At 33.7% G+C, this 15274-nt stretch overlaps 1 protein-coding gene across 2 annotated transcripts in view; it reads right to left on the bottom strand.

The window, feature by feature from the left end:
- LOC127733294 (HBS1-like protein) overlaps window positions 1–15274 on the bottom strand; it is a 39353-nt gene that overhangs the window by 16162 nt on the left and 7917 nt on the right. Inside the window, exons 5-7 of one of the 2 annotated variants that reach the window (XM_052242665.1) lie at window positions 13757–13810; window positions 744–1143; window positions 24–112 (exon numbers count right to left, since the gene is read on the bottom strand). In XM_052242665.1, the coding sequence (XP_052098625.1) occupies window positions 24–112; window positions 744–1143; window positions 13757–13810 (543 nt within the window). Of the gene's footprint in view, window positions 1–23; window positions 113–743; window positions 1144–7218; window positions 12528–13756; window positions 13811–15274 lie in introns of those variants that run through there. The other variant, XM_052242658.1, reaches the window with a different exon arrangement.

Genomic DNA, 15274 nt, shown 5'->3' with positions numbered 1-15274 from the left:
AGTTTCCTACAGAACATATTTACCTATAACAACCATATTTAACTGATCCTTTTCTGCAAGTCTTTTGTCATACTCTTCCTTCATTTTTGCTGGATCTAATTGTAACTTGGCTCTACAAAAAATGTAAATATTTTCTATTTTCAAAGTGTAAATATATTTCTCTTCAAAATATTTTTCTCCATCATTAATGATATTAATTTCAAAATTTCTTTTTGAAAGTATATAAGAAGTTATAGGCAGATGCCAAGTGAGTGATGAAAATAGCTCACACTGGTTATTTGGACCTATAAAGCTAAAATTGGGTTTAATTATTGCATAATGTATCTATGTTTTGGTGTTTTTCATACTGTTATTGCGATGTAATTGACATAAATCAAATATAATAAGGATTTTTAAGTCTGGATAGTTGCATTCACAAACATGTTTAACCACATCATGATTTTTATGTGCCTGTCCCAAGTGAGGAGCCTGTAATCAAGTTGTTGTCATTGGTTGTAGTCTGCCATCATTGTTTTTCATTTTTTGTTTTTTTTTTAGCAAAAATAAGGCTGCTTGTTATCTCTTATTTCATAGCTTACTATACATTATAGATTTTGCTCATTGTTGCATAATAGACTATTGAACTGTATACAGTAACCTTTAGTTGTTAACATCCTGGTACTTTAGTCTGGTGGACACTTTTTTCTCATACCACATTTCGATATTTTTATACATCTGTTGTATCTGACATAAATTGAACTTACTTAGAAGCACTCCTGGGAATAGCTCCAAGAGATGGGTCTTTTTTGGGAGTCAATAAATTATCTGTTTTAGACTCCACTTTTAGAGTATCCACTTTAGAATCAGATTTCACTGTCACTACACCACTGTCTGTTTTTAAATCAGTTTTTCCTGTCCGTAAATTACTATCCATAGAATTACTCGCTACTATCTTTACTTTATCACTGTCAATATTTAGACTAGTTTTCACATTATTAGATAATGTTTGAGACTCTGACTTTTGTAAAGATTCACTTTTATCTGAATTTAATTGACTGTTTGTAGCTTGATCATTACTGTTTATTGTCTTGTCAGGACTTTTAGAAGATTGTCTCCCCTTCGGTGGTACTTTCAATATCACTGTTGGTGGGACTGTGGCAAATGCTACAATGTCAGCAAATAAAACATTAGTTCTGAAAGTAAAATGTTATTGCAAGCTAAAACTGAGTGTTACAATTTCTTTAAATAAGTTTACACATCTGGTCTCATAGAAATAATACTGGCATCTTGTAATTTGAGACTTGTAGATGCATCTTGTCATGCTGGTCATTTTTGACATTTACATTTTAACCTAGCTGCTTCAATTTTTATAATAACATAAGCCTGTGAAAATAAGTTTAAATTGACTACTAGATTTTTCAGAAATTCACAGGGAAGATAGATCATGCTGATCATTAATGCAATTTAAATTTTTAACCTAGCTCCTATGATATTCAAGATAACAGACAAAACATGGGTCAAATTGTTATTTCAGGGGCAATAACTCAAAAACTTGGATTTTTTTCTAAAATTTACAGGGTAAATAGATTTTGTTGTGATGAGCATCGCAATATACATTTTCAATCTAGCTCCTATCTATACTACTAAAATAACGAGGTCCAATTTGTTAGCCAGCATGACGTTAAAACGACGAATCAAAGAATCCAACCTTATATATAACTAATGTAGGACAATAGTGTTGTTTAAAAATTACACCATTCTAGGCCCTTTTGTTTTCCACATAATTAATATAACCAATAATTAACAATTTCCGGGTCGAATCTGATACCGATACCTATAGTATATGTCACATGTAGTTTCCGGTTGTGGTTACATGTTACCTTCTGTAAATCCCTCCTCTATCAGGAGAACATGGAATTTTTCCAGTAGTTGTTTTATATCTATGTTACACTATGTTACACTATTTAACAAGTCTGTTTTCTTCCAACTCAATACCACTGTTAGTTTTTGTTAATTAGTTAAAAAATCAAATTCAGTTAATAGTAATTTCATTGCAGTATACTAGTAAGAAAACCAGGACGGGTTCAAACAGAAAGATCTTGAAAGCATAGAAAACTGTCCACCTTAAAATCAGCATGACTATATCAGATGACAATATGAATAATAAAAATCCAGGCAATAAATAAGGCGTAGGTACTTTAATTCAGTCACGAACCTCGTAATGTCGCGGGTGTGTTCTTGTACTTTTTAAGATAACAGTGAAAGAAATCTAAAAATCAATAAAAACTAACAATTTAGCAATTACTCCATAAGCAATTGTCAATTTTTCTGATTTTTTTGGGTAGTATATAGATCTTTTTGTGCAGATCATTTTTGCAATTTACCACTTTTAACTTAGCTCCTATAGTTTTCAAGACAGCAGCAAAGAACTGCCAAAAAGTAAAAAAAATCAAGATTTTTCTTTAACATTTTGAAGGTAGCAAGAGCTTGTTCTGCTGACCATGTTTCATCTTCTTGGTTTCTCTGAAAATGTGATAGATTGTATTTGAGGTATCAGCAATAAACTGCAGTTTGAGCCCAATTTTATATTTTTACCCACAAAGACCATGTTGGTTGATTTACCTGGTTGAAAATCACAAACTTCGTAGAAGATATCCTATTAATGAAGCAGACAAACTTTTGTTCCTTTCAGTTGAGGGGTTTCAAAGCATAATATTTTTTAAGAATGGATATGGATAACAGATGACAGACTCAATATAGTGGAAAAAGCTCACTCGTAGAACTATGTAAGATAATAACTGGAAATGAGTCATGCCTATAGAAGATGTCCATAATAACAGGGAATGATTAATGTCTATCAAAGAGAACACTGATAACTAAGAATGATTCATGCCAATCAAAGACATCCCTTTAACTGGGAATGATTCATGTATTTCAAAGGAAACCCTGATAACTAGGAATGATTCATGCCTTTCAAAGGGAACCCTGGTAAATGGGAATGATTCATGCTTTTCAAAGGAAACCGTGATAACTAGGAATGAATCAGGTCTATTAAAGTGAACCCTCTTAACCGGGAATGATTCATGCCTATCAAAAAGATCCCTGATTACTGGGAATAATTCATGCCTATCAAAGAGAACCATGATTACTAGGAATGATTCAGGTCTATCAAAGAGAACCATGATTACTAGGAATGATTCAGGTCTATCAAAGAGAACCATGATTACTAGGAATGATTCAGGTCTATCAAAGAGAATCCTGATAACTGGGAATGATTCATGCCTATCTAAGAGAAACCCGATTACTAGGAATGATTCAGGCCTATCAAAGAGAATCCTGATAACTAGGAATGATTCAGGCCTATCAAAAGGAACCTGTTAACTGGGAATGATTCAGGTCTATCATAGTGAAGGCCTATAAAAGGGAACCCTGTTAACTGGGAATGGTTCATGCCTATCAAAGAGAATCCTGTTAACTGGGAATAGTTCATGTCTATCAAAGGAAACCCTGATTACTGGGAATGATTCATGCTTATCAAAGGGAACCCTGTTAACTGGGAATGATTCATGCTTATGGAAGAGAACTCAATATAATGGAAAAAGCTCACTCATAGAACCATGTAAGATAACTAATGGCTCCAAGGAGCCTGTATCGCTCATCTGATTTTTTTGTTTACAATTGATGCATGAAATAATGCAACCATTATACTTTTGCTTTAGTTTCAGAGATATAAGCCATGTTGGTTGGCAGGCGGGGTCGTCGGACACATTTTTTAAACTAGATTCCCCAATAAAGATTGTGGCCAAGTTTGGTTAAATTTGGCCCAGTAGTTTCAGAGAAGATTTTTGTAAAAGTTAACGGACGATGGATGACGGATGACAGACGCCAAGTGATGAGAAAAGCTCACTTGGCCTTTCAGGCCAGGTGAGCTAATAACAGGAAATGAGAAGATGTCTGTAATAACAGGGAATGATTATTGTCTATCAAAGAGAACACTGATAACAAGAAATGATTGTAACAGGATGCTGTTACGAAGTCTCCCAAACGAAGCTCCCATAATTCGTAATTCCCAGGGTCGCCTGACATTGGGCAACGTCCAGTGAAAATTGGTGTGGTCCAGTAAAGTTATATGCATTAGTGATGCCTGGGGACTAACCTTGTATATCATTCAAATCATCTTGGCATGACAAACCAGAATATATATGGTTTAGGGGTGGGGATCTCGACCATTTACAAGATACTAGAACATTGGGGGTGGGGAGGAACCCCTGGGGACTGGCCCTATACGTCATTCAAATGTTCATTACATGACAAACAGGAATAAATATGGTTTAGGGGTGGGGATCTCAACCATTTACAAGATATTAGAACTTTCTTAAATGGCAGGGGGTGGGGGTGACCCCTGGGGACTAACCCTGTATTTCATTTGATGTGCTTTATCATGGCAAACCAGAATATATAAGGTTTAGGGGTGGGGAATTCGACCATTTACAAGATATTAGAACTTTCTCAAATGGCAGGGGGTCAGGATGTATATCATTCAAACCATCTTAGCATGACAAACCAGAATATATATGGTTTAGGGGTGGGGATCTTGACCATTTACAAGATATTAGAACTTTCTTAAATGGCAGGGGGTGGGGGTGACCCCTGGGGACTAACCCTGTATTTCATTTGATGTGCTTAACATGACAAACCAGAATATATATGGTTTAGGGTGGGGATCTCGACCATTTACAGATATTAGAACCTTCTCAAATGGCAGGGGGTAGGGATGACGCCTGGGGACTAACCCTGTATATCATTCAAACCATCTTAGCATGACAAACCAGAATAAATATGGTTTAGGGGTGGGGATCTTGACCACTTACAAGATATTAGAACTTTCTTAAATGGCAGGGGGTGGGGGTGACCCCTGGTGACTAACCCTGTATTTCATTTGATGTGCTTTATCATGACAAACCAGAATATATATGGTTTAGGGGTGGGGATCTCGACCATTTACAAGATATTAGAACTTTCTCAAATGGCAGGGGGTCGGGATGACCCCTGGGGACTAACCCTGTATATCATTCAAACCATCTTAGCATGACAAACCAGAATATATATGGTTTAGGGGTGGGGATCTTGACCACTTAGAAGATATTAAAACTTTCTTAAATGGCAGGGGGTGGGGGTGACCCCTGGGGACTAACCCTGTATTACATTTGATGTGCTTATCATGACAAACCAGAATATATATGGTTTAGGGGTGGGGATCTCGACCATTTACAAGATATTAGAACTTTCTCAAAAGGCAGGAGGTCGGGATGACCCCTGGGGACTAATCCTGTATATCATTCAAACCATCTTAGCATAACAAACCAAAATATATATGGTTTAGGGTGGGGATCTTGACCACTTACAAGGTATTAGAACTTTCTTAAATGGCAGGGGGTGGGGGTGACCCCTGGGGACTAACGCTGTATTTCATTTAATGGGCTTTATCATTTAGAACATTTTCAATTAAAAAGATTGTGTCTATTACAAACGGTTTTCAATTTATAATCATTTGAAAATTTTAAAAAATAAAATCCCATAGGGTTCTATAGTAAAACCCTCTTTTCTTCTTGCCCCTCAAAGTACCCCTTTATAAACCCCATTGCACAAACAAAACCCTGATTGCACCACTAGACATGTTAGTCTAACATATTGTGAAACCCTACGTTAATCTGACAAGCGGTTTTGGAGAACGGGTGCGGACAAGTTCAAATTTAAAAGCGGCGGAAGAAGAAGAAGAATAATAATAATAATAAGAACTGAGCAAAAACAATAAGTCTTCCCAAACTTCGTTTGGGAGACTTAACTAGGAATAATGCATGCCTTTCAAAGGGAACCCTGATAACTGGGAATGATTCATGCCTTTCAAAGGGAACCCTGATAACTGGAAATGATTTGTGTCTTTCAAAGGAAACCACGATAACTAGGAATGATTCATGCTTATCAAAGGGAACCCTGATAACTGGGAATGATTCATGCTTATCAAAGGAAACCCTGATTACTGGGAATGATTCATGTCTATCCAAGTGAATGCCTATCAAAGGGAACCTTGATAACTAGGAATCATTCATGCCTATCAAAGGGAACCCTGTTCACTGGGAATGATTCTGGTCTATCAAAGTGAATGCCTATAAAAGGGAACCCTGTTTACTGGAAATGATTCAGGCCAATCAAAGAGAACCCTGTTAACTAGGAATGATTCATGTCTATCCAAGTGAATGCCTATCAAAGGGAACCTTGATAACTAGGAATCATTCATGCCTATCAAAGGGAACCCTGTTCACTGGGAATGATTCTGGTCTATCAAAGTGAATGCCTATAAAAGGGAACCCTGTTTACTGGAAATGATTCAGGCCTATCAAAGAGAACCCTGATAACTGGGAATGATTCATGTATATCGAAGGGAACCCTGATAACTGAGAATGATTTATGTCTATCAAAGAGAACCCTGATAACTGGGAATGATTCATGTCTATCAAAGAGAATCCTGATAACTGGGAATGATTCAGGCCTATCAAATTGAACACTGATAACTTGGAATGATTCAGGCCTATCAAAGAGAACTCTGATAACTGGGAATGATTCATGCCTTTCAAAGGAAACCCTGATAACTAGGAATGATTCATGTCTTTTGAAGGGAACCCTGATAACTAGGAATGATTCATGTCTTTCAAAGGAAACCCTGATAACTTGGAATGATTCATGCCTATCTAAGGGGTCCCTTATAAATCAGAATGATTCATGGCCATCACAGGGAACCCTGAAAATTGGGAAGGATACATGCCTATCACAAAGAGCACTTTAAACAAGGTTTTTAACATAATGATTGACACAAGCATAGGTGAACTTCTTCTTGACATTCTTTGTGATAATTAAGTAAAGGGTGATGAGATATTACATTACTCATCTAAACTTGTTTATTTCAAATTTATTAATAATTCACTGTCCATATCAAATCTGACAATCAGGACAGTACTGTTTCGTTGTCTACCATTCACTTTATTTTTAGCTAACTGAGATATTGTTAACTTTGTGTGTTTTTTCTTCTCTTCAGTATTCATATATGTATTGTTAACAAAACATTTTGTTCAAAACATTTATGTGGTATCTCAAGTTCAGATCACTGACGTCTTTGCAGTTTATTTGCAATTGTGTACATAAACGTGTGTGCATGTGTGTGCTTTTATAGAAGACAGTACATTCAACACCATAAAAATTTATTAACCATTGGAAAAATATTCAAAAAATACAAAAATCTACATAACAATATCATATTTGTTAATACATATAAATATAAATAATCATGAAGGTGGGGGGCATTAAATTTATGTGAGCTTTTACAAAATTGTACAAAATTTCTATGCTACTTAATAGGTATATAATTTTTTGGAAAACTATGTATTTACCTTAATATCTATTTAACATACATTCAGAGACATATACAATATATATGTCTCTGATACATTATATCACTGTATTTACTTTGAAAAGTATATTGCAAATTTAAGTTTAGTTTTGTCTAGTCAAAGAAACATTTGTACACAATTTAATATGATAGCATTGATATATTTCTTTATTTGTTGTTGTTAACTCTAAACAAAAAGAATTTCCTACCTCTGTCTAAAATTTACCATCAAATATTAGTAAACTGTGGATTCATTGTTTTAATCGTGGGATACCATTTTTGTGAGCAAAAGTAAACCATGAATTCAAATGTTTAACAAAGTATGAATTTTTTATAGACTTGTAATGCCGACTTCGACAAAACCATGAAATCAAATATCCACTAAAATACATTCGAATTTCCCTCAATCCACAAAAATTGGTACTCACAAAAATAAATGAATCCACAGTATTGACATGATTGAGCAAAGTGGGTCATTTTCAAACTGATTTTGAATCAAAAACCCCCTAAGAGAATCAACTACAACTTACAGTTGAATTACTCATCACAATTAATTTCAACAGCTGCATTTAATTACATGATCATTGTTCAAACAAACTATACAAAGTTTTGTTACAAATTACATTTGTAAACTTAATATTGCATACAGTGTCATATTGCACATAATTATAACATGACAAGATCCCACTGAATTTAAATGAATGAAAAGTTAACTTAAGGAATGTATATCTTAGATAAAAACAGCAACTAAGCACAAAGACTGCATGCTTCCCACTATAATATATTCGGCATTCTCGACAGTGTAAAAATGTCAGAGGAAAAGTTAACCTACTGTAATATCGTATTTTCAGTATTTCCAGCAGTGTAAAAAGAATCAAAAGTAATGTTACCGTCAGAGTCAGTGAAACTCTTATAGATGATACTGAGTCATATTATTATTTATAAATATCAAGCATTGAGTCAAATAATGAATAATAAATTTCAAAAACTCCATCAATCTTAGCATGATTTTCTATGTGGATAGGGTAGAGATGTTAAAGTTCCAGAAATGATAAACACTTTTCTATATACCTGAAAATTTTCCTGATTTTTTCTGTTTGATAGTAAATATGGTCCAACAACCTACCCAACTACAATACTTTAGTTGTGATTATAATTCATATATATGTTTTATTAAAAATCCTTTTCTCACATTAATCCACATTTTCTTCCTGTCAGAAGAGTAAAACTGTAATTCTGTTTTCATATAGTCAAGTTTACTACTGCATAATGACATCAGATGCGGATTCAGGATTTTGGAATTTTGACAAGCTAGACAAAATTTGTAGTGTCTACGGTAAAAAGTCTGGATTAACCATAAATGAAGCTCCATAAGGGGGGACCTGCCCCTCTAAATCCACCTCTAGACATGCTGCTAAGATTCAAGTAACTACATGTAAGGATTGGGGAGGGTTATGTGACATGGAACAAGCCACTGTACCTTCATGTTAAATTTGTTATATAGGTAAAAGGGATTGAAATTTTTTTTAATTTTTCAGAATTGTATACCGCTTACCATTTCATCAAGAATTAACATAAGTGTCTGTGAAAGTTAAGGATATGCTGAATTTATATCTATTGGATAAGGTTGTATTAGGTTGGAAAAGAAAATTTAGTCATGGTGATGTTGCGAGTATTATGCTATTGAGATAATAAACCTTAGAAAGAAACTGAAAATGAAACATGTAATATATTACACATTGAAGCACTTAAAATTAAATATTGCTTACATAACATATCCTGTGCAAAAATTGGAAGAGAAAATTTTGTTCTAGCAGCTGAGATCAAACATGAAAAATACTACTATATATATACAATAATCAAATAATAAACAATAATACATAATTAAAAAAACGTTAATAAATACAAAGGCATATTCTATAGGAAACATGTGTAGAAACTTATACCTTACTTATTAGTATTCAATTGAAATAATTCTTTAAATTTAAGCAAGTCAGATACAGGAATAAAATGTACAATCAACAATTGTTGTGGCAAAGGTCTTTTCTAAATGTTAATCATTTGTACATCACTACATTTATTGATGATAAGTATATGCCAACTTACAGCAACATAAAACCTAATAGTTACAGGTCAATATACTGGCTTCAACAAAAGTCTAAATTGTATGTTATTCATTTGCAGAGCTCCATTTTTATATCATTTCTTTTAAAGGTGGTCCCCTGAATTACTGCCATTCATTTTGACAATAGAGTTTTCCAAAAGTAATATCATTTCTATAATAATTCCTTATCAACATTCTTTATTGAACAAATATATGCAATACCATTAATAAATATTAAACACATTCACGTATCAGAAAATTTACAGAAGAACAATTTAGTACTTTATGACTGATTCTGTGTGTGCCAAAAATAAATATACAAAAATTTTGTGTGTAGTACAAATATGCAAATTTCCTTGGATTTTCCTAAGGAAATGTTATCTTTCAATTTACAACTATAAAAAAAAAACCTTCTTAGTTCACTTGTTGCCAGTGCAGGTACAGCCAACAAATTCAAGACCAAACAAATCCCTATATTCTCCCATAACTATGAAAATTGTCCTGCACAAGGAAATTACTTGATTTTACACAGTAGTCATATCGTAGAATGAAAACATTCAAACATGATTTTTTTAAATGCTGTTAATTATTACACGTTTCAAAAGCTTGTGTAAATAAAAATAAAAATTAAATATCTTTGACATATTCCATGATTTCCAAACTTGCTAAAATTATTGTTTTCCTTTTGAGATCATCCTACTGACAGCTGCACATAAAGATTATTATAGCACTTTTTCACTGGATGTTAATTCACATAAATTCCTCTCTTCCAATGTTCAGACAAAAAAATTCTCTTTTATTTCAAACCAGTTTAAGCAAATGTGAAATCTTTCAATATCAGCATGACACACACAGATTCACCAAAATCAGTTTATTTTCCTTGAGTTATAGTACAAGAACATTCACTCTCATTCTGTCTACCTCTACTATTCTATCAAAATATCTGTCTTGTATCTCTCTCTTTAAACGCAGGATGTTTATTTTTTCTCATCAGTTGTAGTAAATGTTGTTCTTTCTGTTAAAACTTTTTATTCTGTCTACCTCTACTATTCAGACAATATCTATCTGAAATAATCGTGTCTGTATTAACACATGATGTTCACTTTTTCTCACCAGTTCTAGTAAATGCTGCTTTCTGTTTAGATCTAACAATATCATCAGGTGATGGAGTAGTAAAATCAAATGGTATAATCTCATTCATTATGTCACATGACCTCTTAATATACTTCATTTGATGAATATAAGAAAATTGACTGTATTTCCGTTTCTTATTTAACTTATAATTACAATCATAAAGACATAAAACCTGTCCAAGAAATGATGCCTGAAACTTCACAAAGTCACATTGAACATCATAAACAGTCTCTTCAGAAAAGGTTGGAAGTGGCACTTCAAGGTCATGACCTTCAACTGATTCTTGTGCAAGAAATTGTTTCTTCTCTTTTTTAACAGGTTGAGTAACTTTTGGGCAAGATTTGACAATTTTCTTCCCAGCCAAATCAGTAAGTGAAATATTGGACTCCTTATTCAGATCAGATATTTTTAAACCACCCAAATTGTATACTAAATTATCTCCTTGACTAGGTTTTACTTCATTAGATGATGATCGTGCTGGTTTTGACATAGCTGCCAGTGATGTTATATTTTTCCCTGAGTTCTGACTATCTGTAGATTTTGATGAGGAATTGACATGTGTTCCTGGTTGATCTGAAGACTGAATTAAGGGTTTGCTTGGAAGTTGTTTTACTGGTAAAGCTAAATCTGACAATGAAAGTTGTTTAGCTGTATTAGGTTTTAGATTGGCCAATTCTGCCAAAGATGGTTGTTTCGGCGTTCCTGTAAACTGAGGACTAGCCAATTCTGCCAAAGATGGTTGTTTCAATGTTGCTGTAGACTGAGAACTAGCTAATTCTGCCAAAGATGGTTGTCTTGACACCCCTATAGACTTGGAATTAGTCAGATTTGCTAAAGAAGGTTGCCTTACTTGGACAGAAGAATCCTTAGCTAATTCTGCTAATGAAAATTGCTTCCCTGAACCAGAAGAATGCATTTTGGTCAAATCAGTTAACTTGCCTTTTAAGGTATTTTGACCTATTTCAACACCAGATAATTTACCCTCCAACTCAGTCACATGGTACTGGTTATCTGTTTTATTTACTTTGCTCAAATTTGATGTTTCTTTCTGACTAGCCAATGTAGACAAAGATGGCTGTTTGAAGGATGGTGTATTCTGACTGGTCAACTTAGACACTGATGGCTGCTGTATTGATGATGCATTCTGATTGGTCAACTCTGATAATGATAATTTCTTTGATAAATTTGGTTCAGCTATCTCAGATAAGGATGGTTGCTTAGTAGATGTTTTCTGGTTGGCCAATTGAGATAAAGATGGTTGCTTTAACGATAAGTTTTGAGAAGCTAGTTGAGATAAAGATGTATTTTGCTTTGCCAACTGTGATAGGGATGCCTGCTGACTGTATGATGATTTCTGTTTGGCTAACTCTGATAAAGATGGCTGCCCTATGCACTTTACATTCTGGCCTGTTAATTCTGATAATGTTAACTGCATTCTGGAAGAAATATTTTGCTTAGCTAATTCTTTTGTAGAAACTGTTGTTTGGTTGGTTACTTTTGACACAGATGACTGTAAATTAGTAGATAATGGATTCTGATTGGCTAGCTCTATAACTGATGGCTCATCAGGTGTACATGACAAACAATCAGAAGACCCTGTTGATGGATATTTGTCCCTTTTTCTAATTCCTGATTCATGACCATCAGGTGTTGTGGAAAGACATTCTGATGAACCGGCTGAGGAATAATTCGTAATTTTAGCTTTTAATGCAATATTTGAAATATTTTCTAATGACCCCTCAGAAGACCAGCTACTGCCATATTTCAGTATCCCTAAGGACTGTTTTAAGTTATGAGAGAAATTAATTTTAGGGGAATTAGTATCAAGGGATTGTAAAAAATCATCAAAATCATCATCATAATCTCCTTACCTTACAGATGCCAATTTTAATCCAATCACATATGTTGATATCAAAAATTTATATTGACCAATCAGAAGTAGAGTTACATCAAAGGTTCACCATGCAGGAACAGGAAGAAATGAAAAAGAAAGAAAAGGCATGATGTTAGGCAACAAATATAGTAGTGGAATTCTGCATTACATACAATGAATATGAGTTTCTGTTCTATTCATAGTTATCGCTATGTTCTCAAATTTTCATTTGATCTTTCTGAATGATTATTTTCAAACTCTTGCTACTCTCGTGTTATGTGTTTTGCACAGTCATGTCATTAGAGTAGAAAAAGACTGTATGAAGTCATAAGCCAACAACATTGACATTGCTAATGAAAATAGCAATAAACAGATTATGAAATTGCTTACATCCACTTTATTTGAACTTTGGTGGATAGTTGTCTCATTAGCAATCATAACTCATCTCCTTATTTTTATATCAATGGTCTTTCAAACTCAGGGCTATTGCACTTCGATGAGATTGTAGCTGAGAAACTCCCACTCATTTGATGAACCATTAATAATATATAATTACTGATATTTTTCATCAAACTTTGGCACTAACAAATATCAGTTATTCTTATCCCTTAAAAAGGTATGTAAGATCCTCATTCATTATCTACATGCATCTAAATACCTCTTATTAAAGCTTCTTAATTGAAACTGTACAGACTCAAAATGAAATCAAATTTTTATAAACAAAAAATGTTTTTTTTTTATTAAATGTATACATCAAATTGAGACTAAAGAAACATCAATGTCTAAGAGACATTCTAATGTAAAAGATACATAGTACTCTCCCCATAGGTTGACAGAATGATTGGTTGTTTGTTGATTAATATCTAATATTTATACAGAATAAACAGGTGAAACTGCGAGCTACTGCTCACTGATGATACCCCCCGCCCACCCAGGAAGTTGTTGAGTGATGAATCTGAAAACACATCACACAGTATAGCTGACTTATATTAACCCTGAAACCAAATTTCAGAAATCCTTATGATGTAGTTCCTGAGAAAGATGTGACTAAAAATAGCTGGACGGACTGACGGACAGACAGAGGTAAAACAGTATACCCCCACTTTTTTAAAGCAGGGGTATAATAAATGCAATGAATACCTATGTCATGCTTATATAGTCTCAAACTGTAGTTCAAATTATCACAATTATATTACCAATTTGAAGTATATTAGATGCATACCTTGTGATCTGTTCCTTCGTGATTCTCGAGGCTGTCTCTGTGGCTTTGGTGCATCTGAAGAAAAATAAAGAAATCTTGTTCAATCCTATTTGTGAGATGCTGATTTGTGTACATGTGGCGACTAGATTTCGCTTTTGACGGTCGGGCAAAGCAAAGTGACGGACAGGAATGCGACTTTGTCGCCCCAGTTGCAAGGTAGCGTGAGCCCTGCATGTGAAATAGATAATTGCTAATAAACATATCAACTTTTTAAATAATACAGCAAATATACTAATAACATTTGTCGATATTGTATTACACATAAGATATATAAACTGTATGTACCTATATGACACAGATGCCTTGCCTACTTTCATCTATGCTAATACCATTAATATATAAACCAGAAGGTTTTATGTTAAAAGTTTATTTTAATAATACCTGGGCAAGGGTCCGGAAACGGTCATATTTGCCAGTCATGTCCTAAGATGAAAGTATTTGTCCTAAACGAGTAATTGGGATTTAGGACAAATTTTATTTTTTACAGAAGTAATTTCGGTCATTTCATTGACTCAATGTTTGAAATCGGATTTCTTAGTCGACATTTTGCACTTGTGATCACTTGTTTTTGTTTATAATCCCTTTCCTGTAATAAAACTGCCACTACAGTAGTTTGATAATCCTGAGGGCCCTCCTAATATCTATATCAATGCCTCCGGGAAACATTGGCTCATGATCGCTAATCACTTTTTACCTGTGGTTTTAATTCACACCTGACAGTGCATGATTACAAGCTCAGAATAATATCTTTAAAACATTAAAGTTCCCTGACAAGTGTATTCATTATTTATTTACTTTTCATCAAAGACAGTCATCAATTCTGATTTATAAATTAAATCTAAATTTACGTAGAAAAAAGTATTTTTTCATGAGTAACACATGTGCTTTATTTACTATGTAATACGCATGCGTGAAATTGTCTTCAGCAAATTTAATATTTAATCGTAAAATGCAAATTGATTTCATGCTAAATTAAACGAGTGCAACTATTATCTGTTATATTCAAACACTTTTAAAGGTAATAAAATAAAAAAGCCATAAAAAGCCGGTGATTTCCTGTCAATTTGATAAACAAAACAAATCCCGGAAATGAATCCGGAATTATTCGTACATTAAAATATCGCAAACTTCCGGTTTTAACTTTTGTCAAATCGAAAGAAACGTAAGCAATGTCTGAGAAATTAACCATTTTGAGTCATTAAAATCATTTTAATTTTAGACTGTTGCCTTCCCTAAACTGTCCTTCATGGTAATGGTAAGACATTTACTTAGTAAATGCGATGAAACAGCAATACAAGTTCGCCATGTTCGTTGATGCTATGAATATAGTCAAGTTGATATTGACAATTTGAAAAGGGGCACCAACTTTTCAAACATCTCAAAATGACCGAAATTGTCTGGAAAAATTTCCGGATCCTAGTACCTGGGTACATTCAAGGTGAAATACAATTGAATGTTTTGATAATTAAATTTTATTCA

This window comes from Mytilus californianus, unplaced genomic scaffold (genome assembly GCF_021869535.1).
Source record: "Mytilus californianus isolate M0D057914Y unplaced genomic scaffold, xbMytCali1.0.p SCAF_1, whole genome shotgun sequence".
Classification (NCBI taxonomy): domain Eukaryota; kingdom Metazoa; phylum Mollusca; class Bivalvia; order Mytilida; family Mytilidae; genus Mytilus; species Mytilus californianus.
This window is presented reverse-complemented; position numbering and strand designations above follow the sequence as displayed.